The 23,282-nt window shown below is 50.2% G+C and overlaps 2 protein-coding genes across 3 annotated transcripts; both read right to left on the bottom strand.

The window, feature by feature from the left end:
• Positions 1–4,755: 4,755 nt before the first annotated feature.
• cldn19 (claudin 19) lies at positions 4,756–9,599 on the bottom strand. Of its 2 annotated transcripts, none has more exons than XM_028968426.1 (5): positions 9,137–9,599; positions 7,224–7,388; positions 7,062–7,146; positions 6,814–6,960; positions 4,756–5,933 (listed from the first exon to the last, which is right to left on the bottom strand). In XM_028968426.1, exons 1-5 carry the CDS (start codon positions 9,357–9,359, stop codon positions 5,897–5,899), a joined length of 657 nt encoding a protein of 218 aa, XP_028824259.1. In that variant the 5' UTR covers positions 9,360–9,599; the 3' UTR covers positions 4,756–5,896. The 2 variants fall into 2 exon arrangements, with proteins under 2 accessions (XP_028824259.1, XP_028824258.1); XM_028968425.1 differs by having other exon boundaries at positions 4,756–5,467.
• Positions 9,600–15,128: 5,529 nt separating this feature from the next.
• On the bottom strand, positions 15,129–23,275 carry p3h1 (prolyl 3-hydroxylase 1). Its single transcript, XM_028968392.1, has 15 exons — positions 22,025–23,275; positions 20,663–20,815; positions 20,404–20,593; positions 19,935–20,066; positions 19,724–19,863; positions 18,475–18,564; positions 18,334–18,386; positions 18,013–18,134; positions 17,779–17,933; positions 17,588–17,683; positions 17,257–17,407; positions 17,055–17,172; positions 16,897–16,972; positions 15,996–16,136; positions 15,129–15,916 (listed from the first exon to the last, which is right to left on the bottom strand). The coding sequence occupies exons 1-15, from the start codon at positions 23,273–23,275 to the stop codon at positions 15,479–15,481; spliced, it is 3,306 nt and encodes a 1,101-aa protein (XP_028824225.1). The 3' UTR covers positions 15,129–15,478.
• Positions 23,276–23,282: the final 7 nt, after the last annotated feature.

Genomic DNA, 23,282 nt, shown 5'->3' with positions numbered 1-23,282 from the left:
ATTTGCGGCTCCCGGTTTGTGGAGTGTTAAAGGTTTCCGACCCCGGAGCTAAGACCATAACTTCTATACAGCATAGACCATGGAGGCAACATCATTTTATTGTTAGTCTTAAAGAGCTGATGTTTTATGAATTTTGGTTTTATGAACCATCACATTTTATGAATTAGGTGCTAGTCACATATGCTCTGCTTGCACGGCTGCACTTCATTTCTCCTCTTCACTGTAAATGAGTCATTTCTGAGCAGGAAATGAAAGAGCTGAATAATGCAACAGATTGATGTCTGTGTTTTACTAACGTGTCGATCCTTCTGAAATATCAGACCCCTTCAAAACCTACTGCTGCACATTCCTTCCTCCTCTTCTCTGTAGGGAAATGGCATTTCTGACCACATCTCTGCAGATTCCGTAGAATTTAGAGAAACCAGCCTCAAACAAAGGATCACTGCACAGACTAAAACAAAACTTCAGGTCCAACCACCAACAGACCTACACCATCAACAGATCCCACGACCAAAAAACTATTGAATGTGAAGTGATTGTCATTGTGAAACACTTTAGCACAGCACACAGTGACACTCTTAGTGAGCAGTGGGCACCATCACAGGCGCCCGGGCACCTCAGAACCTACAATCATCTGATTACAAGGCCGCTTCCTTAACCTCTAGGCCACCACCGCCCCATAACAAGGAAATTAGCAGAGGATGGTTACAATCCATTGACCTCTGGGTTATGGGCCCTGCACGCTTCCACTGCACCACTCTGCTGCTCAGTGTGTGGGGACGGTACCTTCATCAAGGGGATCTCAGTGGCACTTTGGTGGATTGGAATTCAAACTGTCAATTTTCTGATTACAGGCCCGCTTCCTTAGCAACTAGGCCACCACTACCCCAACAACAGATCCCACCACAAACCAATCTGCCCCAGCAACAGATTCAACCACCAACCAACCAACATCAACAACAGATTCAACCATGAACCAACCAACCACAACAGATTCCACCATGAACCAACACCAACAACAGATCCCATTACGAACCAACCTATACAAAAAACAGATACCTCCACGAACCAACCAACACCAACAACAGATTCCTCCACAAACCAACCAACACCAACAACAGATTCCTCCACGAACCAACCAACAGCAACAACAGATTCCTCCATGAACCAACCAACACCAACAACAGATCCCATTACGAACCAACCAACACCAACAACAGATCCCTCCACGAACCAACCAACAGCAACAACATTCCACCATGAACCAACGCCAACAACAGATCCCATTACGAACCAACCTATACAAACAACAGATACCTCCACGAACCAATCAACATCAACAACAGATTCCTCCACGAACCAACCAACACCAACAACAGATTCCACCATGAACCAATCAACACCAACAACCGATTCCTCCATGAACCAACCAACACAAACAACAGATTCCACCATGAACCAACCAACAACAACAACAGATTCCTCCACGAACCAACCAACACCAACAACCGATTCCTCCACGAACCAACCAACACCAACAACAGATTCCACCACCAACTTTCTGCCAGGAGGACAGGAACAGCAGCATTAACACCTGACCAAAAAGAACCCCCCAACACCACCATCACCTGATGACTCAGAGAACGAGGAGATTAGACAAGAGGCCCCAGGATGTCTACCTCATTTCCATGCCTCTGCTGCAGCGTTTGAAAGAAGAAAGCGTAACTAAACAAGCCTGTGGGCCTCCACCTCCTTGCAGAAATAAAGACATCAGGGAGGCAGCCAACATTCTGCTCCCCTGTCCCTTATGCAGACATGACAGCAGTGCTGCAGCATCACTTCTACGCCCAACGAGGCCACATGGAGCCAAGCATTTGCTTATGGGACTTCATTAAAGCAGCTTTACGGTTCATCTCAGAACAACACCACAGACACATCATGCAGATGCAATTTTTCACCATAAACATTTGTGTTAATAATAACTGTGATAATTATTAATCATGTCCACAGAGACATTTTTGCAACGTAATGAAATAAGCAATTAAATTTAAATCTCCACCGTTCATCATCATCCATACGCCTCTGCCTGATCTTCACTCATGGAACTGGGCGGCGAGAGCCATTATTACAGGTCAACAGCCGCCTGACAGAAGAACAGTGACACGGCGCCACCTGCTGTCTAACCTGCGGCAGCTCACATTCACGAAAATTCAACTCAGCCCTTCAGATGATGAGGCAGATGAAGGATCCACACTTTTATTCCAGAAACATCAAGGTCCTTTATCTTATCCAGAGAGTTTAAACTCAGCCTTTGTTCCCCCCAGTTTCAAAGGAGGATTTACGACGAAATTATGAAAGTCATTATCTCAGAAATGCCTGAGTTCATGCCGAGAAAGAAAAATGGGGCGATGACAAGCACACACACACACACACAGGGTTAGAGGCACAATGCTGTTTGCGAATTCATGATATCTTTGCATTAAACCTTTCCAGTCATATACATTTCTATTTCCACCCATTCATAAATGTAAAATCCACTTTGTCTGTCGTGTCAGATGGGTCAGAGGCATATTTTACGAACCTTTAATTTTGAGTGCATTAGCCACACTTTCTCTCATTTTTATTCTCACCACAGAATCATTTTCTCTGTGTAAACAGAAAGATGAATGATGGAGCCCTCGGTGGCTTCATAACCACATTACGGAAGAGAGAAAATCCTGCAGAAGCACCATGTCAAAAAACACGATGCTGCTGCAGAAAAACACATTTCTAAAAATATCTGCATAGGGTTCTCAGAGGTTTTGAGAGTCCATGTGGAGGCGCTCTAACAACACACATCTGCAGACCGTTTCAGGACCTGTGGAAGCAAGTCTTTGATCCAGAGACATCAAACTTCATACATGTTTCATTCACTTCATCTTGGTATGCCTTCACCTCTAATCTACTGTATTGGACCTTCAGCAGATGTTTAATGCTTCCTCTGAGATGTTGCTGCTTTACTGTAAAGTCCAAACACAATACTAAACAGTTGTTATTTGCTATATACATTTTTTGGGACACCACATGCAGTACAGACCAAAAGATTGGACACCTTCTCATTCAATATGTTTTCTTTATGTGGAGTTATAAACTTACAAAAAGGTGAAATAAGTGAAAACATGTTTTATATTCCAGTTTCTGATTACTGCTTTGCGCACTCTTGGCATTCTCTCGATGAGCTTCAAGAGGTCGTCACCTGAAATGCTTCTCCAACAGTCTTGAAGGAGTTCCCAGAGGTGTTTAGCACTTGTTGGTCCAGCTCACCCCAAACTATCTGGACTGGGTTCAGGTCCGGTGACTGTGGAGGTCAGGTCTCCACTTTGTGTTAAGTCCATAACTCCACATGTGTTCATTCATAGTTTTGATGCCTTCAGTTAGAATCTACCAACGTAAATGGTCATGAAGATAAAGAAAACACATTGAATGAGAAGGTGTCTCCAAATTTTTGGCCTGTAAAGTATACTTTTCATATGTTGGAAATATTCGATTCTGAATACTGGACACATCTTGGTATCCTGCAAACAATGTGACGAAGTGGTTGCATTTTCTGCAAGATAAATGATGTTATGAGCGAATCAGGTGAAACATGATTAATGTAGTGAAAAGATACATTATTAGGCATTTATACTTATCATGAGATGTTGCTGCTCTCTCCGTTATGAACAAAGTGCCAACAGAAAAAAAAATTATATTTAAATCGATTTTACAATAAAGCAAAATGTGAGAAAAGCTGTGATGTATTTGTATAAAATACATAAATGCTGGACGGTTTCTTCTATTCAACATCACATCTGTTCCTCTACACATTCCTGCTGTTTGTGGGTTTACTTGACCTCCAACCATCATGCTCCCAACGTTCAGCATTCTGATCATTTCATGGTTTCAGATCATTTTACTGCTTCTCCTCGACTTGTTTTCAGCTTTTCTCCTGACCTCCTGACCTCATTTTTACTTTAGACTCATGTCACAGCTTCAGAAATGTTCTGCTTCGGTACCCGATGCACTGAATTATGTTACACTGGTCAGCCACAGCGGTGATGCGGCTACTTCCTCTAGAGAAGTTCTTCTAAAGATGAAAGTGAGAAAAAAACTGAGAGTGAAATTAATTTGAGAATTTTGATTGTCATGGTGAAACACTGCAGCACAGCACACGCTGACACGGTGAAACGTGTCCTCTGTATTAACCATCACCCTTGGTGAGCAGTGGGCACAATGGGACGCTGCCTTCATCAAGGGGTCCTCAGTGGCACCTTGGCGGATCGGGATTCGAACCCACAACCTTCTGATTACTGGTCCGCGTCCTCACCCACTTGGCCACCACTGCTGGATGTTCTGCAGGACGCTGGGAAGAAGTGGCCAGAACAGTGAAGGTCCCCCGGTTCGTGTATCTGTGAATTTGTGAACAGGACTGATCCAGAATCTGTGCTCCCCACCAGCATGTGATCTGAAGAGCAGTCACCTTTGACCCGGGGCAGACAGGAACCCAGTCAAGCCAGAGCAGCTGGAGGACGGTGTGTTGGGTGATTAGTGTGTGTGTGTGTGTGTGTGAAGCCCTGCTGCATGTAAGTGAACTGGAGCGTTCACAATCATAACAGCTTAACTCACTCCAGAATTCTTTCCCATTTCTGGTCAAAAGAATTCCCTCCCGTTGTTTGATTTCGAGACTGTTTCTTAGCGGCCATTTCTTCATCTTCAGTCAAATCAAACAGCCAGTTCCCATATTAAACATGTTCAGCTTTTATTTATGGCAAAAGATAAACAGAGATGATGAAGAAGAAGAAGAAGAAGAAGAAGACACAGCAGTGAGTATTAATTACACATTCTACGAAATAATACAAAAAAAAGGACGATGCAACGTAAGTTCTGGCCGATGCTCTTCCAGCCGCTGAGCGGACGGCGTTTGTCCAGTTGTCAGTGCCAGTCGATGCACTCATCATGCCACGTCATCTGCGCACTGGGCACCTCGGCTCTCCATCATCAACAACGCTTACAGGAAACACCACTACACTACGTACCCTACGTACCGTCTCTATATTCTACGTACAATGAGATAAAACATCAAAACCAAACAGAAGAGTCTGTGAAGCGAAGCACTGCGAATGTGACAACCTTGTAAAATTTGCATCCTCGGTTCAGATGCACCAGTGTGGACCCTGAATGCACTTTTCACCCAAATTAAATTGAAAAGTCTCTGGGGCGTGGCCTTCCTCCGGCAGGTCCTGTCTTTTGCTGAATTGTTTGTCAGACACATCACGATGTACAGTACAGAGAGAGTTTCGTGCACGAGGCATTTCATACGGAGGGGGCGGGGCTTTTATTTTCTCTTTTGGTTGGGTGTCTAACACAGCGTGAGAAGCACTGGAGTCGCACTCCCCCAAACTACAAGTACTGCTCCACCTTCTCTGCTGGGGAACTTTTAACATTTGGTCTGAAATTTAAAAGAAAAGAGCAGGTTTAAGTAAATGTTCAGTTGAAGCCCAGAAGCTGTCGAAGACGTCTACAGATCACATGAGTGAAGTAGCTTATGTGTGTTTCTTTTTACTAGTCCTAGATTCACATGGTTCGGTGGAAAAGCCTTACCTTACTTAGGTAGGCATCACCCTCACACACACACACACACACACACACACACACACGTGTCCTGATAGAGTTCGTATGTACAGAGGCGGGTGGAGACAGGAGAGTAAAGCTTATTACAGGTGTAGGGAAACACAGTTCCAGCCCAGAGTGAAAAACACACAGGGTGGGCGGGGCTGGGAGGCGGAGCCCCGGGTTTGGGCGGAGCAGGAGTAGGGGGGGTGGGAGGAGAGAGCAGAAGTTGGAGTAACAGTCCTGGAGTAAAGGCGTGGGGGGGTGGTCAGTCAGGGAAACTAGTCTCACTCAACAACTCAGCCCTAGATTAGAGAAGAGAACACAGTGACAGAACAGAAGAGCATTAGAACAGACGTAAGGAGAAGAGGAGAACATCACATGGCGCCGCCTGCAGCCGCAGCCAACGTTAGTGGGCAATGAGACGATTCAGAGTTAGCGTTAGCAGCGTTGGGTCCGCATGTCCCGCCTCACCCTCAACTCACTGCTGTCCATCTTCTGATACTGAGTCGAATGAGGAAGATGAACAGCAGTGAGGAGACGTTCAGCTCCTTCAGTTTTTCTCGTGCTTTGACTGGTTGACGTCTTTGATTGAAAAACGACTAGAAGGAACTGACCAATCAGGACACAGCCAGGTCCTCTGCTCAGCCTTCATCTTTCAGGAATGACTGCACGTGCATGGAGGATGTGGCCAGCAGGAATGAGGCTGGAGTGAAGTTGGAGTTAAGGTGTGTGTCAGAATGAATGATCAGCTGCTGTTCGCGCCCGTTCCTCTGCGAGTTCCTCTCTTCACCGCAGGAGCCATGAAAGCCAATTGAGAAATCGTCACGGTGCTAATTTATGTTCTTCCCTCGGAGAGGGGCGGCCCAGGCTGAGGTCAGCTGCAGTTTGTGGGCGCTGAAAGCCTCAGCGCTCAGTTGAGACTTTCTGGCACCACCGCTGCTCTCCTTTTAACCCATTCAGCCTCCAAACGGCTCTTTCATGGATCTGGGAGGCGGTTTTATCTCTCGATACATTACATTACATGCGTTGTGCCGTGTTAGAACGTGTGAGATCAGGGTTCTGCAGCTGAAAGGTGAGAGTGGTGGGCGGAGTCAGGGGTGGATCAGAGTGAGGTCAGGGGTGAATAATGGGGTAGGAGCTGTCCTTTTTGGGTCAGGTGTGTTTTTTTTTTTTTACACGTACTCCCTGGCGGTGGAGGGCTGTGATTGCCGGTAGTATTGCTGCCCCCTCCTGTCTTCCTTAGAGCAGGAGCAGCAGAGGAAGGCTCCGCCCAGAATGGTCAGGCTGGCCGCCGCCCACCCCACAAACAAGGCGGAGCCAAATTCATACCTACAAAGAGACAGACGTCAGAGCTTCGTTGGTTTCTGCTGTTGAATGTCGAAACGTCACATCATCATGCGGAGCTGTTTCTCGTATTGACGAGGAATTACCTGGCATTTATTGGTGTGTTTGGATCAAAGAAGTGGTAGGAGACCTGGGTGGCGTACCAGGACACAGACACCAGTGTGCACACACCTGGAGAGGTCAGCAGAGGTCAGCAGAGGTCAGCAGAGGTCAGCCGGCCGGCACATTCGTGAAAAGGCGCGACTCACCGGCGATCAGGAAGAGGGCGCCGCCCGTCACGGCGATGCGGCTCTTCGTCAGCGGGTTGTTGTCGCCCACCTTGGTGCACTTCATTCCCACGACGCTCACGATGATGCCGATGAAGCCCATCAGCACGGAGATGACCATGAGCGCGCGGCACGTCTGGATGTGAACTAGAACCAGAGGCGGGGTCAGAGTCAGAGACGGGGATTCTGGGAACACGCTCTGAAACATGTTCTCTGTTTCAGCACCCACTCCTCGGAATTCCTGATGAAGCCCACAACGTGCGACCTCGGCGCACACATCGCTCCGTAGGAGGAGCATTTCTACATGTTTCACACAGGGGACTAATGTGGCCCCCGGTTCAAAGGCCAATTGTTTTCCAGGCCCCCCGAGCCTCGTTAAAGAACCGCAGCGACCAGAACCGCCTTTATTTCAATTAGAATGACTTTAATGACCTAGCGAGTTTGGCGTGACAACGAGACAATGTGGAGCAGCAGAGGCTAAGTGACGTCTGAAAGCCCCTGAAAGGCGGCGTCTTCTCACACTGAGAGGACTCGTCTCATCACGTTCGAACCGAGCCATTTCTGAGCTGGCAGGAGGCGTTTGATGGGGGATCTGAATAGCTTCATAAAAGAGGAGCCTGTAAAAAGCTTTCATCTCCTTCTGAGGTGAGGTCAGTGCGGCCGGTCAACTGCAGGTCAGACCACCAAGCCCTCCACATCCAACCCCCACACCCTGCACCACTGCAGTGCCAGCTGGGAAAGCTGGGGCTTCTTGTTCTGTAGGATGTTTGTTGACAGCTTTACGGTCACATGACTCTGCAACGATGATCTATGATGGACTGGAGCAGAGTTTGGAACCCGGCGCCCCACGGAATGGACTAATCCATGAAATGTAATGTTTTATGAACACATGACGGAACTGAAGACAAAGCTGATGTGAAGGACAGTGGCGACGTGGCCCACTGCGGTTTTACAGCACAGCTTCTCCATTCAGCCCCGCTGGTGTTATGGACGCCCGTCCCGTGGCTCCACTGGCACCGCGCATCAACAGCGCCATTCAGCAGGGCGGCGTCCAGAACAATGCCAGCCTGTGGGAGGGCATGCTGCATGTACACAAGCAGAGAACATTGCTGTCACTATCCTGCCTATGACATCAGACTCGGTAACCAAGGTCCTGGCTCAGGGCGGGGGTCCCGTCACTCGTCACCTCCATCATGTACTACGTCCCTGAAACCACACTTTACATGCCACTTTCACTTCCAGCACTCTGGACTCACTTTGCACAAAATCTCTGCTCTTTTTACTCTTTTTTTGCCTTTTTAATAGTTATACAGTGACGTTCGCTCATTTGCACACCTTCACCCTGCCAGTTACACATATTTTATGTTAAAGATGTAAAAGTGTCATATTTGGTTATGTTTGCAATATTTGCATGTTGGTTTTCATTGTAAATTTGGAATACTGGTGTCAGTAACAGTCGCCAGAAGCATTTCACTGCTTGTATGACCGTGCATGTGACAAATCAAATTTGAATTTGAATTGATTCTTTCATTTTAACGACAGAAAAGATCAGCTGTACCGAAGCACCGAGCTCCCCGCGACCCCGGCGGTTGCAGCACAGCGGCGACTTCATTTGGTAAAAATGCGAGCGTGGCGACTGCTGGGCCCTCAGATGAAGACGGGGACAATGGAGGGATAATCAGCAGCAAATTGCAGATGCCACAAGTATGACGGCGGTGGTGGCATGTCATATTTGTGAGGACGGCCTTCACCGCGCCGCTGACAGTTCGGAGACGAGGGCAATTAGCGGCTCACGCTGAGACTTAATTGCATTTTTCACGACGGCAGCAGATCCCCTCCAGGGTGTTTATTTCTCTAAATGGACGGGCTTTACAGATCTGAGATCAGGGACTCACCGTCCAGAGACAGCAGCGAGTCGAAGATCTTGCACTGCACCTGACCGGTGCTCTGGGACGCGCAGGACATCCACAGCCCCTCGTACAGCCCCACCGCCATGATGATGGCGTCCCCCGCGTAGGACGACTGCTTCCACTGCGGCAGCGCGGTGGTGGAGATGATGCCGATCCACCCGCCCAGAGCCAGGAAGTAGCCCAGCAGCTGGAACCCCGAGTTGGCCATGGCTCCTCCACAGACGGCTTCTCTATTTCCTTCTGTCCCACCAGCACAACTCTGTGTGTCCGCCTCTGTCTGCCTGTCCTTCTTTCTCGTCTGACTGGTCCTGCTCACTCTCACGCCAGCTCTCGGGTCATCTGGAGGGGTCCGGTGTCCGGAGAGCCCGCGGCGTGGTCAGGCGTGGTGAGAGGACAGCTGCCTGCTCTGCATTGCCTCCCTGATCCTCGCCAGTTGGTCCGGACTGAGCAAAAGTGAAAAAAGAGAAAGCAGAAAAGTTGAGGAGGAAATAATGACCACAGAGGGAGGAGGAGAGCAGCTCTGATTGGTCGCCAGCCGTACAGACCGTTGGAGTGGAATAAGAGCTGGAGGGGGGGGGTTACTTAAACCGAGGACAGTTGGGCAGACTTTCTGCTTCTAAAGCTTTTATTTCTACAGATCTACAGCTGAAAGTGTGAAGATCTCAACTCACAGATGCTCTTGTTACACTTCAGACGTCAGAAGTCCCAGGACCGACCCGTACGAACCAAACTCCCGACAAACACACATAAATTAGAGCCTGACCAGCAGAGAGGAGAAAGGAGGTGTCAGAGCCACACAAAACCTGCAAATTTAGGGGCAGCCTCATGAAGTTCTGAAGATTTCCATGGCAACAGCACAGTTCAGAGCCTGAGACTGAGAGAAGGCAGGGTGCTGCCCTCTGGGAATGGAGTGAGGAGCACACATCTATGTCATATTACACAACGATCAGCCACAACATTAAAACCACACCTCACCTAGTGTGTAGGACCTTCGTTCTCGTCCAGTTCAGTTTATTCACCTATGGGGGGGTTCCAAAGGCCTCATCACTTTCAGATGGAACTAACCACTGCAGACCCAGCTTAGACCCAATCATCTTGTCACTCAAGTCCTAAAACCTAGTTAATCATTGATGGCTGATTGGTGCATATGAACAGGAGATCAAACCTCACCTTAACAAAAAAAAAATTTTATGCATGATGATTTTTGGGGGTTGTCCATGCCTGTCTCCCATTCCTGTACAGAATTGTATACCAAAAGAAGCATTTTAAGAAATGAAGTCACTGCATCAGATCTGAGACTCTAAGCTCTGATCCCGTTCATCCCCTGATTTCAATTCTCCAGGAATTAAACCCCACGGCCCATAAAGAGCAGAAAGTCATGCAGCCATGGGGCCAGCCACCTTCCTGAAGACCACCGTTCTGCACTTCACATCTGACTGGACCCCATTGAGGTGGGTGGCTGGACAGACCCTTCCGAAACTGGGATTAAAATCCTCTCCTCTTCCTCTCCACTCCCCTGTAAAAAAAAGATGGAGGACCAACATTACCCGTACCCCACTTCTGTACCATTCTGCAGAGGTTGGTGGTGAACCATATGACCTACAAGTCCTGAGATCTTTGCTGACTCCTCCCACTCCATGAATGGGTTGATAAGCAGAAGAAGCCCGCCCTGCACTATTTGTAGCGTGGAAGTGTCAAACCCAGGTGAAAACGTTCATAAATGTATTTATTAAAGCAGAAAAGGGTCAATTGGACCAACATCTGACTTTGCACTCTGCTGACGGGCATCTTCCTTTTGTTCCTCCAGGGAAGGTTGACGATGAAGTCAAAATCCAGCAGGACTTATTCCGACCCGTAAGCCGGCCCATGTGACCACGCATCTGCACGTAACCGAGCCGTGCTGGGGTTGTCCCCTGGTGATGGGTGCTGAACCCTGCAGAGTGCCACACTCTCCACACCTCCACCCTGCTGATCTCCACGCCCCTCTGACGCTAAGCTGAGCTTAACAGTCAGCTGACAAGATCAAAGAAGCAGTCACGTCCCAGCTAACAGGACTGGAGTGTTCCCAATGCCTGCGACTCTACGTGCCTCGACATGGGAAAGGAGCCACCTTTGTTCCCAGTTCCTCTGTGCCCCATTAAAACATTTGGCTAATTACTGTTCCGTCCCACTCCCACTCGTCCGGCCCCATTGTCACCATCCTGACCGTACCAAAGCATTCTCAGCCAGACACTGGGACCTTTCTCCCAGCAACTCCAGCCAGGAGCCTCCATTGGAGGCACTAGATGGTGCCTCCAATTTCCGAGAACGGCGGAGCACTCGACAGCAGCCACCTATGCACAGGAACAAGTTGTTTTGGGGGGCACAAAGCAATTCTCAAGGCAGATGAGGCACTTTGTGGGTCCCCCTGGCCCCATGACATGGGGTTGGAGTGGCGCCTGGAGCGCTCTGCGCTGAAGAGCTTCCACCTGGCACCCCTTGTGGGTGGGAGTGGGGGGCCCGGCAGAGATGGGAATGTTTGGAGTTAATCCACCATTATGCTGTGCTTCTCGACAAGAAGGACATGAAGGACATTCTTCTGAAAGCAGACAGACTGATCATCTAATGTGGCGTCCAAGTTCATCTGCACAGTGGGACTTCCCTTTCGAGTCTGCAAATCAGGTTCTCAGCTCAGTTCCACCTGGACGAACGTGTTTTCGCCTGAATCCCATGTCATGATGACATCAGTTGGTTAGTGAAGGAGCTGGAACTCCTCACAGGATAAACTATAAACGTATTTCACATGAATAAAAGCCCTGAGTTATCAAGATGCTTGTGCCTGTGGCCACTGGTGGACACCTGGATTTCAGGTGAGCTCTTCAGTTCTTTGTTCTTTGTTCTAGTTCATCATTTAATCCCATGTTTGTCTCTGTTTCAGGGCATGGACATATTTTACTGTAATATAATTACAGGTTCACTTTAAAATGTATATTGTTCATTTCCCATTCATGGATCTGGCCAAGTCCTAGACAAAAAAAAGAGAAGTGATGTTCTCCATTCAAAATGCTTTTAGTTCATTACTAGGAAACTGACCCTTAGTGGAATTTTAATTTCAGTATATATTTACTGTGCAGAGGTTTTTTAACAGTGTACATGTTGGTGAATGGATGACCCTCCCAATCATCACCAGGACAACACTTACAGGCGTCTCCATCTGAAATATCAGCAGAAAAGGAACTTACAGTACACGATCACTCACTTTCCTTGCAGACAATGGTGGCAGGATGGTAGTAGCCTAGCGGGTAACACACTCACCAATGAACCAGAAGATCCAGATTCAAACCCCACTTACTACCATCGTGTCCCTGAGCAAGACACTTAACCCTGTGTCTCCAGGGGGACTGTCCCTGTAACTACTGATTTTAAGGGTGGTGGGGTGCTGAAAGTAGGGTGGTAGTAGCCTAGCGGCTAACACACTCACCAATGAACCAGAAGACCCAGGTTCAAACCATTGTGTCCCTGAGCAAGACACTTAACCTTGAGTGTCTCCAGGGGGGGACTGTTCCTGTAACTACTGACTGTAAGTCGCTCTGGATAAGGGCGTCTGGTAAATGCTGTAAATGTACATAATTCACACTCACATCTTCACACCTGCACCTAGAGTCACTGAGAGGGGAGGAACTGGGGACCCAGAGAAAACCAGCACAGAGTGATCAGGAAAATGGTTAAAACCTCTGGGATGAGAGATTTTACTGTTTGCACCAACTTGTAAGACCTAAAGAAAAACTTAACTCCCACTGTTAACCAACCACTAGCGCAGTGGTGCCCTGGCGGTTAAGGAAGTGGCCCCGTAATCGGAAGGTTGCAGGTTCAAATCCCGATCTGCCAAAGTGCCACTGAGGTGCCACCGTCCCCACACGCTGCTCCCCTGTCATGGCTGCCCACTGCTCACCAAGGGGGATGGTTAAATACAGAGTACACGTTTCGTTGTGTCACCGTGTGCTGTGAGGCTGTTTTACAGTGACAATCACTTCACTTTCATATTTCACTCTTCTGTCAGATGGTAGGAGACGGTTTCAAAACGAAGACGTTCTATCATGGCAGTTGGTGACTTGGAGCCTGGCCCAGCAAGGCACTGGGGTGATCCGAGTCTTAGGAGGAATAAGGAGACACTTCATGGCCATACTACTGAAGTCATCATCCAAGCATCCATCAAAAATGCTTCCTACACAATACAAGCCTTTGTTGCCACTGAGACAGCAATTGTTTTACACATGAACTGTGTGAGGATACATCACACGAACCAAGCGCGTTTTAAAGAACCTCTTTAGAACCGTAACTGCAGCCCCAGTCAGATTATCCTCCGTACATGGACCCAGCTTCAGTCTCATGGAAACTTCGGCAAAGTCCATGTCAGCTCTCGTTAGCCTGCTGTTTTATTTTCCAGGCTACCTTTTCAAGTCAAAGAGTTGGAATTAATTTGGTCAGGGCGCGTCCCGCTGTGTCCGGCCTAATCCTGTCCCAGGAAAGACGTGCTGCGTCTGTCTCCCAGGAAACTGCTAATGGCTACTTTGAACCTTTACACTTTCATCTATAGCCCTTTCCAGGAACAGAGAGGAGTTCCTGTATTCCTGACGTAGGACTCCACAGAATTCTGCGGATATTTTACTTTGATATTTGCACAGTTTGAAGCGGGCGTCGTGCTACACGACTCCGTCCCAGTTATAATAAACCGCCCAGCGCAGACGGAGCACGGCACCACCCAGATTACACCTCAGTAGGTGCATCATTACACTGCAGCGAATTGCTGTTTTCCTGCGGGACAACCATTCATATACAGAATGCGGTATTATCATCATGAGGAACGTGCTTATACATGATAATTATACATCATTTTCTGTCATGTGCATCTATGTGCAGAGCTGGACCGACTGATGATCTCTGGTCCGGCAGGAGTTTTATGACAGTTTTAAATACACTTTCCATCTAGGTCATTTGAGACCTTCTGAGGCCTTACATTCTGATTCATTACAGTTCTTCCAGAAGATCCTGCATCCAGGGACGTTCACCATCTACGACAAATGTATCTTGCAGACATTCATTGTGTTTGCCACGTGGCAGGTTCCCCGGTTCCAACGTAGAACCACTGTACTGTACTGTACATGTCACCGTACAAGCCTCCCTTCTTCTCCTCCCCGAACAATGGGCCGCCACATGCGCCACAATGCAGGGAGGAGGACAAAGTGTCCTGTGTTCCACCTCACATCACACAGCGAGTGACGGGACACAAAGACGGCATACAGAACGCCGGAGGGACCAGCAGCATTTTTACAGGAGGGGGCCACGCAGAACCTTTCATCACAACCTGCTCTGTGTGGGAGTGTCCCTGGGAGCAGGTCAGGGGTGTGCAGGGCTCATCTTCTGACACCCCCAGGAACGTGGACAGGGGATAGGTGTTCCTGTTCATGCTGTGCTCGTGCCGGGGTCCACCCACGGGTGCCATGATGGAGGAGGAACACAAGAGAGAGCCTGTTCATGGAGAGGAGCAGCAGCGTCACCATCTACGCAACTCATTAACATCTCCAATCAGACTTAAATCCACGACTCCTTCATGAACAGTAATCCTCATCACCAGATCAGGTCTCAACAATTCCACAATGACCATCATCTTTCTCATTTCTTTTTGAGGCCACCAGGGCCAACTTTAAACATGTAGACACATCAAGGTGTTGCTGTAGAAATGAACGGCTGAACCAAGAAGGGCCTGAAGTGAAGATGCCCATCAGCTTTCGTGGTTTTATTGCACCACCTAGTGCCTTTAAATTCCCGTTTTAAAAAGCCCCAGCAGGGTCGTGTTACCTACATCACAGAATAAGAAGGTAGAAAGAGGAGGAACCAACCAGCCACCCAGACCTTCTTGGTGCTGTGTTCTTCAGGCTACATGTTGACATGGGGCTGGAGATCATGGACCTCAGTGTAATGAACAGGGACGAGGGTGTTATTTAAAAAAGAAAAAAAAAGACTTTATTGTTTTGGTTCCAACTGCACGTCAATCAATCAATTTTACATCAAAGAAAAGGCACTTTAAATGTCCTGAGACACAAAACAGTAAAACTGTGGACACAGGGGACCAGTGGTGACACCACAGACCTGCTCACTTTATCAGAATCACAAAAACAGGATGGAGAACCTTCAGGAATCGTGATTGTCACGTGACCTCTTCTCACCGTCTCATTGGACGGGCTGAGGAGAGCAGACAGAGATGGGACCTCCATCCATCCATCCTCTTACCTGATAATACTGACTTTTAAGAAGAGTGATAATGGCCGCCGCAGAGGTGGTGACGTCTCACAGCTCGTCTTTGACTTTCTGTGATTCTGCTGTGGAGCCGGAGACGGGGACGGAGTCGCTTTTTACTGCGACTTTCTCCGTCTTGTTGGCTACAGGTTTGGCCTTTTTGACGCTCGGTGTGCTTTTTGTTTTGCCGACAGGTTTGCTTTTCGTTTTCTCTGCCTGTTTCGTTTTCGCTTTGCCCGCCTGGCCTGCTGCTTTGGTCTGTTTGGTTGCTGCTGATTTACTTTTGCTTTTTGTTTTTTTGTTTGCATCGGACGTCTTGTCTGCTGGTTCTGCAGTTTTGTCTCGTCCTTTTTCCTCAGCTGCTGCGCTGCTGTCCTGTGCCGCTTTTTGTGCGTCCCCTCCTGCAGTCATTTCTGCTTCCGTCTTCAGAAATTCTGCATCCACGGGTGAGGAGAGCATCTTCAAAAGGTCCTGAGCTTGGATCCGTTCCTACAGATACGTAGAACAATTCAGCCGCCCGCCTCTATATTCACTGCAGCTTCAGAATGAAGCATCAGCAGAAACTCACCTTCTCCTCATGACGTGGGTCGAGCGTGAACCACAGAGCCACCGCGCACCTCTGTCCCTTCGTCACCGCCCGGACGCCGTGTGGGTTCTCCTCGCCGGCACTGAATGCTACGACGCGACCACATGAAGGCTGAACCGTCGCCTGGGGCAACAACAGAACTACATTTACATTTCTGCCCTAATCCAGAGCGATTTACGGTCAGTAGCTACAGGGACAAGTCCCCCCCTTCTGGTTCATTACCCCACTAGGCTACCACCACCCTCATCGTTAGTCAGGGTCCACGAGAACTGCAGAAAGACTGAGTCCTGTTCCGTTCTAGCGCCGTTTAGTGTCGGGAGTCAGAAACTGCAGCTACTGAGCTGCCAGTAAACTGAATCATGGGAAACGTAGACCCCCCCCCCGGAATGTTTAAGCTGCTCAACAACCTGTGAGTAGGCAGCGGTGGCCGAGCGGTCAAGGCAGCGGCCCCGTAATCAGAAGGTGCCACCGAGGTCCCCTTGATGAAGGTCCCGTCCCCACACGCTGCTCCCCGGGCGCCTGTCATGGTGCCCACTGCTCACCAAGGGTGACGGTTAAATACAGAGGACACGTTTCACCTCGTCACCGTGTGCTGTGCTGCAGTGCTTCACAATGACAATCACTTTTACTTTCAGTATGTGACACTGCTGGGAAATACTGACATCAGCAGGTGTTGCAGAAGTGTTAATTTGTGCTAAAATTATAAAATGGGATTTAAAATACGCAGTAAACTGCTGATTTTTTCGTGATTTGAAGCAAATAGAAAATGGTAAAAAACTGGAGGGATCGGATATGGTGGAAAGGAGGACGCGTTTCTACGCTGCATTTGAAGGAATGTCCTCTGCCACTGTCTTCAGAAGGTCACGTGAGGTGAGAGTCGTACCGTGACGGTGGTTCCGTCCAGTTCGGTGAAGATGAACTCTCCGCCTTCAAAGTCCTGGTTCAGGTAGAGGATGGCGCTGAAACACACGGCGGGCGGAGGGGTGTGAGCAGCTCTGGTGGACGCTGGTGCGCGTGTCGGGCGGACCTGCGCGAACCCACCTGTAGTCGCGGTGCGTGTACGCCGGCGGCTCCTTCACACACCTCCCCGCTCCAGACACCAGGACGCAGTTGTCCACGTGAACGGGGTGGCTGAGGTCGTCTCGGCCGGCCTGCTTCTCTAACCAGGGACAGAACCGCACAGGCCGTCACCACGCCAGCCCGCCACGCTTCCAATTTCAACCGAAACGGCACCGCGGCTCACCGTCGATGGCGGAGCGGCAGACCAGGTGCGTGTACGAGAAGTACAGAGGCGAGGTCAGGTGGAAGTAGGACTGCAGAACCGTCCGGACCTTCTCACTAAGATCAAAGAGGAGCCCGGCGCTCTTCAGGGGAAGCGACCCGTCCTGAGCCAACTGTGGACATGAGATGTTTGCGTATTAAAACCTGGTGTCCTTCCTGTTTCTTTTACATTGTAAAAGAGAAGATTGATTGATCGATTGATTGATTGATTGGTCGGTCACTAATGGCCACCAGTGTTGGGAACATCACTTTTAAAAAGAAATGCACCCGACATATTAAGGAGCAGCAGGCACCTTCAGGGCCTTCAACACCGTAACTCCTCTAAACATCTCGTTGGGGGAGTGAGGGGACGTCTGGCCCCGGTACCCGTCTCCGGCCTTCGCTGCTGCCTGAACAAAAAGACAGGAGCTGTTAATCATGTATAAAAATGCACATGAAGCCACATCTGCAGGCTGCAGCTGGGACCGTCCTGATGTCCACCCACGTTGGAGAGGCGCTGCAGCTCCAGACACTCGTCGTCGGTCACCACCCCATCCAGCAGCAGCCTCTGGGAGCCATTCAGCATGGCGGACGTCATGGTGACCCTGACGCCATCAAACAACGCGCTGCCTTCTGGGACAGTGTCGGGAGGAGTGTCTCCTGGAGAAAGAAGGTCCTGTGGTTAGGAGGGTTCGTCATCTGCTGCTCGCATCACGCCTGTAGAGGCCGAACATCTCACCGTCTCTGAAGATTTTGCCAATGTCTGAAGACTCCTTGTTCTTTTCTTCAACAAGCGTCTCGATCTCTTTCATTAGATTCCCGATTTCCTCTGTGATCCGGGCAGCCGTCTCGCGATCCACTCTTGGGAGAAGAGTTCATGAAATTCCTCAGATCTCGGTTCTAAATATGACCCTCCAGGGCAGAGGTTCTGTCCCCACATACTGATCATGATCATGGATGCCCACTGCTCCTACACCAGCTGGATGAAAATACCAGCTCTACTGCCCTCTAGTGGCCTGTGGACTGGCTGTGTGTGTGTGTTGCATTGTTCAGGTCTTACTTCTGTTTCTCTCTCAGCTTTGCTGGCATGATTTCTGCAGGGGTCCACACATCCTGAAACCAGTGAACAGGAAGTGATGTCAGACGTGTGCTGGTGGTTTATGGTTCCCGGTAAAAACCACCTTCTCCTGCAGTAACTCACCGGATCCACGAACGTCGCTCCGAACATCTCATATCCAAAATACAGCAGCTCCTTCTCCAGCAGGGACCTCCTGATGTTCTGCTGGACCCCCTGCAGCAGAACAGAAGTTACCTCACTTCCACCACACTGGAGCTGGTGCCGGTGCTAAAGCGGGAACCAACGGAGAACCCGACCGCGACAGGAGCTCAGCGGTAGCCGCACGAAAATACGTCCCAGGCCACGCCCAAAACATCAGAAATCTTCTGAATGTCCACTGCCGCCACTTTTACGTTCGCCCTTCTTTTTGTCCCTGTTGTCTTTCTTTCGATTTTTTTTTCGTGTGGAGATAAAAACTCATCATTGCAAAATCATCGTATTCAAACCCCTCCAACCTGATGTTACCTGGCAGAACGAGGCATGATGGTTTCTAATTTATTAACCCCAGTAGATTAATATTGCAGTTACAAAACCCAGAATAAAAGACAGGAGAAAGGGATAGAGGAAGATAAAGAAGCCATGGACCAAGCTACAGAGAGGTCGCCTGGTCCAGGAGATGAAGGGGGGGCAAAGACCCAGAAACTGGGGGGAAAAGATCACCCCAGCTCCCGATGGAGAAGAAAAGGAAGTCAAGTGTCCACAATTCTTTAATACATTTGACTCCCAGGAAGTTGCCACAGACCAATCAGAATTTGTTGTTTCTGCCCCGCCACACCCTTGGTGTCTCCTGTCTGGGGCCGACAAAGACAAGGCGGGGATCCCAGACCAAATGGCTGGAATTTCACACCTCTTGCTCAGGGGGGAGGCTGTTTGACAAAGATCTGGAGAATGGAGGTGATGAACCTCCATGCAAGACAAAGCTGCAAAACATCATGGACCTGCGATTTACCATCTTACAGTCGGTTGCTGCGACTTTCAGTTCTTCCCTCATTTCTTCGTACACTTTCTTCTAGAACACCTTTTAATTTACATTGAATTTCTGTGGATGTCTGTATAGCTGGAGGAGCTTTAGTTACTGGACGTTGGTTCTCCGCCATTTTCTCTTCTAAAACCACCACCCCGCCCACCACTCGTGGCGTCACGGGTTCGTGCTACCAGACCAGTGAAGGTTGGGCGCCAGGTTGGGGTTTGTTTTACTTTTTTTCTGTGGAAATGCGGGGCACTGGTTCCAAAACCGGAGATGGTAAAAGGACATGTGTGTGTGTGTGTGTGTGTGTATGTATGTATATGTGTGTGTGTGTGTATGTATATGCGTGTGTGTGTGTGTGTGTACCTCTCTAGCTGGGACGGACGCAGCCTTCTCCTCGCCCAGGACAGCTGTGTAATAGGCCAGGTTCTGGCCCATCATCTCGTCCTCAGGATGGAACAGCAGGTAGGTTTTAGCGCATTCCACGGCCTTCTCATAGTTCTCAGCTGTGAGACAGACAGGAGATCAGACACACACACACACACACACGGGAAGAAAAGACGAGCAGCGGACTCACAGTTGTAGTAGGAGAACTGCAGGTAGTTGAAGATGGAAGGCAGGAAGTCTTCAAACGGCTTCTCTCTTCCAGCAGTGGAGGCCAGATCCACCACACAGTTCTGCTTGCACTTGAGAACGTGGAGGTAGTGATCTTCAGGCCGACAGAGAACACATTGTCATCGCACATTTTCCACATTTACATTTACATTTATGGCATTTATCAGACGCCCGTATCCAGAGCGACTTACAATCAGTAGTTACAGGGACAGTCCCCCCCTGGAGACACTCAGGGTTAAGTGTCCTGCTCAGGGACACGATGGTAGTAAGTGGGGTTTGAACCTGGGTCTTCTGGTTCATAGGCGAGTGTGTTACCCGCTAGGCTACTAGCTTTTCCCAGGAACTACTGAGGAACGTTTTATGGAGTCTTTGTTGGTATGATGTAAAATGGCGTTGTTAATGGAACGTGTGTGGACGGTTGGCAGGTTTACCGCTGATGGCCTGGAACAGGTCGGCGCTGTACTCCATGTAGTTGTAACCGTCGTAATCGTACGGCCCTTCGCACAGAGCGCGGCACTCCTGGTCGGCGGGGAAGTACGCCTCCAGCGCCGCCTCCAACCGCTCCGCCGCGGGAACGAAGCGCTCCGCGCTGTACAGACGCTTTCCCTCCAGGAACGCCGCCTGAAACGCAGGCACCGAGACCGTGAGACCGTCACCGAGGCCATGTGCCACCAGGTGCACGGGTCTCACCATGTGCGGCTGAGCTTCCAGGTCCTGGAAGTCGCTGTCCTGTACCCCAGCCATCATCCTGTAGTAGTCCAGGTTCTGCTTCATCTCCAGGTGGTTGGGGTTTGCTATGAAGAAGGTGTTGGCTGCAGACACGGCCTTATCCAGCTTATTGATCTACAGGAGAAATGATGAAGCATCGTCATCACTAGCTGCACTGCATTGAAGGATGTTACGTTTACAGTATTTATCCAGAGCGTCTTACAGTCAGTAGTTACAGGGACAGTCCCCCCCTGGAGACACTCAGGGTTAAGTGTCCTGCTCAGGGACACGATGGTAGTAAGTGGGATTTGAACCTGGGTCTTCTGGTTCACAGGCGAGTGTGTTAAACACTAGGCTACTAGCACCCTGGGATGTCACTGACCGTGTGGGGGTGGTCTGCTCATGTTTTATCTGTGCCCCCCCCCAACTGAGTGGACCAGATGTTCAGTAGAAGATGTGTTGGTACCAGTGTTCAGAATGGGCTCTCCAGAAAAGGCCAATGGTGGCCTAGTGGTTAAGGAAGCGGCCCTGTAATCAGAAGGTTGCCGGTTCAAATCCCGATCCGCCAAGGTGCCACTGAGCAAAACACCGTCCCCACACACTGCTCCTGCCCACTGCTCACCAAGGGGGATGGTTAAATACAGAGGACAAATTTCACTGTGTGCACCGTGTTCTGTGCTGCTGTGTATCACATGTGACGATCACTTCACTTCAGGAGCCAGGGTTACAGAGGGTGGTGGTAGCCTAGTGGATAACACACCTATGATACAGAAGACCCAGGTTCAAACCCCACTTACTACCAGGTCCAGGGGGGACTGTCCCTGTAACTACTGACTGTTAGATGCTCTGGATAAGGGTGTCAGGTAAATGCTGGAAATGTACTGTTTGACTCCAGTTTCCTTCTAAAAACATCTAGATTTTATATTAAATAATTCTAAGAGGGGATAATAAAATGGACAGGAGATCAGACATGGTCAGTGTGGTCGGCCTCGTCCCGCAGTCTTGAGACACCGACACCTACCAGGCCCGTGAAAAAAAGAAAAAAAAAAAAAACTGAAAAAAAAAAAAAAAAGTTTTAAAATCATTTACCAGAGCGCCTTACAGTCAGTGGTTACAGGGACAGTCCCCCCCTGGAGACACTCGGGGTTCAGTGTCCTGCTCAGTAAGTGGGGTTTGAACCTGGGACTCCGTTATATAAACGTGTAAATATGAGTGTATATATATATATATATTAGTATTAGTATTTGAGGGGTCTGGTGCAGTTCGCTCTTCATCTACATGATGGACCCCTGCTGGAGATCCGGGCCTGCAGGCTCCACCCTGAGACGTGGCAGCTCTGTGTACCTTGAAGTAGGCGACCTGCAGGTAGTTGTAGGGGGTCCTCTTGCGGAACTCCAGCTCCACCTCCTCGCTGACTCTGTGGAGCGTCGCCGCTCCGACCTTCTCCCGTTCGCACGAGTTGACGCAGTCGGCGCGCCGCAGCAGCTCCTGGAAGAAGCCCAGGTCCTCCGCCGGGCCCACGCCGGGAACGCTGCCCCCGAAGCCGGTCTGGTTGGAGCAGGCCGTGCGGCACTGGGCCCGGACCTTCCGCACGGTGCTGCGGGTCTTCAGCGCCCGCTCCATGTTCAGGATGACGGTCAGCCAGTCCCCCTTGTAATAAGCCTCCACCGCGGTGTCGAAGAGCAGGTCGTGCGGCTCCAGCAGCGCGCAGCTGCCCGCAGCCGCCAGCAGAAGCAGCCCGGCGCAGACAGACATCTTCCCAGCCGGGCCGAGCGGAGAGAAGGTCCGGAGCGGCGGAGCGGCGGAGTCGAGTGTCTGAGATGGGGCGGGGCTGAAGCACGGGGGCGGGGCTGGGTCGGATGGCTGAAATGGAGCAGGGGCGGAGCTGAGGCGCGGGGGCGGGGCAGTATGAAGTGGCTGAAATTGAGCTGGGCGGGGCTGAGGCACGGGGGCGGGGTTGGGTCGGATGGCTGAGATTGAGATGAGACACGGGGGCGGGGCTGGTTTGGGTTGCTGAAATGGAGCAGGGGCGGAGTTGAGGCGCGGGGGCGGGGCAGTATGAAGTGGCTGAAATTGAGCTGAGGCACGGGGGCGGGGTTGGGTCGGATGGCTGAGATTGAGATGAGACACGGGGGCGGGGCTGGTTTGGGTTGATGAGATGGAGCAGGGGCGGAGCTGAGGCACGGGGGCAGGGCTGGGTCGGATGGCTGAGATTGAGATGAGACACGGGGGCGGGGCTGGTTTGGGTTGATGAGATGGAGCAGGGGCGGAGCTGAGGCGCGGGGGCGGGGCAGTATGAAGTGGCTGAAATTGAGCTGAGGCGGGGGCGGGGCTGAGGCACGGGGGCAGGGCTGGGTCGGATGGCTGAGATTGAGATGAGACACGGGGGCGGGGCTGGTTTGGGTTGATGAGATGGAGCAGGGGCGGAGCTGAGGCGCGGGGGCGGGGCAGTATGAAGTGGCTGAAATTGAGCTGAGGCACGGGGGCAGGGCTGGGTCGGATGGCTGAGATTGAGATGAGACACGGGGGCGGGGCTGGTTTGGGTTGCTGAGATGGAGCAGGGGCGGGGCTGGATCGCTTGAAGGGCGTGGTCATCCATATC

The sequence above is a fragment of the Denticeps clupeoides genome, unplaced genomic scaffold (assembly GCF_900700375.1).
Source record: "Denticeps clupeoides unplaced genomic scaffold, fDenClu1.1, whole genome shotgun sequence".
Lineage (NCBI taxonomy): Eukaryota > Metazoa > Chordata > Actinopteri > Clupeiformes > Denticipitidae > Denticeps > Denticeps clupeoides.
This window is presented reverse-complemented; position numbering and strand designations above follow the sequence as displayed.

Bases quoted from the DNA above. Each gene is read 5' to 3' on its own strand.
- cldn19 (XM_028968425.1), bottom strand. From the start codon at position 9,359: ATGGCCAACTCGGGGTTCCAGCTGCTGGGCTACTTCCTGGCTCTGGGC. The intron at 7,389-9,136 runs GTGAGTCCCTGA...CTCTGGTTCTAG, and splicing joins CTCGCTGCTGTCTCTGGACG to TTCACATCCAGACGTGCCGC. The intron at 5,468-6,813 runs GTACGTGTAAAA...TTTAAATTTCAG, and splicing joins CAGCCCTCCACCGCCAGGGA to ACCAAATGTTAAAAGTTCCC.
- p3h1 (XM_028968392.1), bottom strand. From the start codon at position 23,275: ATGACCACGCCCTTCAAGCGATCCAGCCCCGCCCCTGCTCCATCTCAG. The intron at 17,934-18,012 runs GTGAGATGTTCG...TTCTTTCTCCAG, and splicing joins TGGCAAAATCTTCAGAGACG to GAGACACTCCTCCCGACACT. The intron at 17,684-17,778 runs GTGGGTGGACAT...CTTTTTGTTCAG, and splicing joins AGCTGCAGCGCCTCTCCAAC to GCAGCAGCGAAGGCCGGAGA.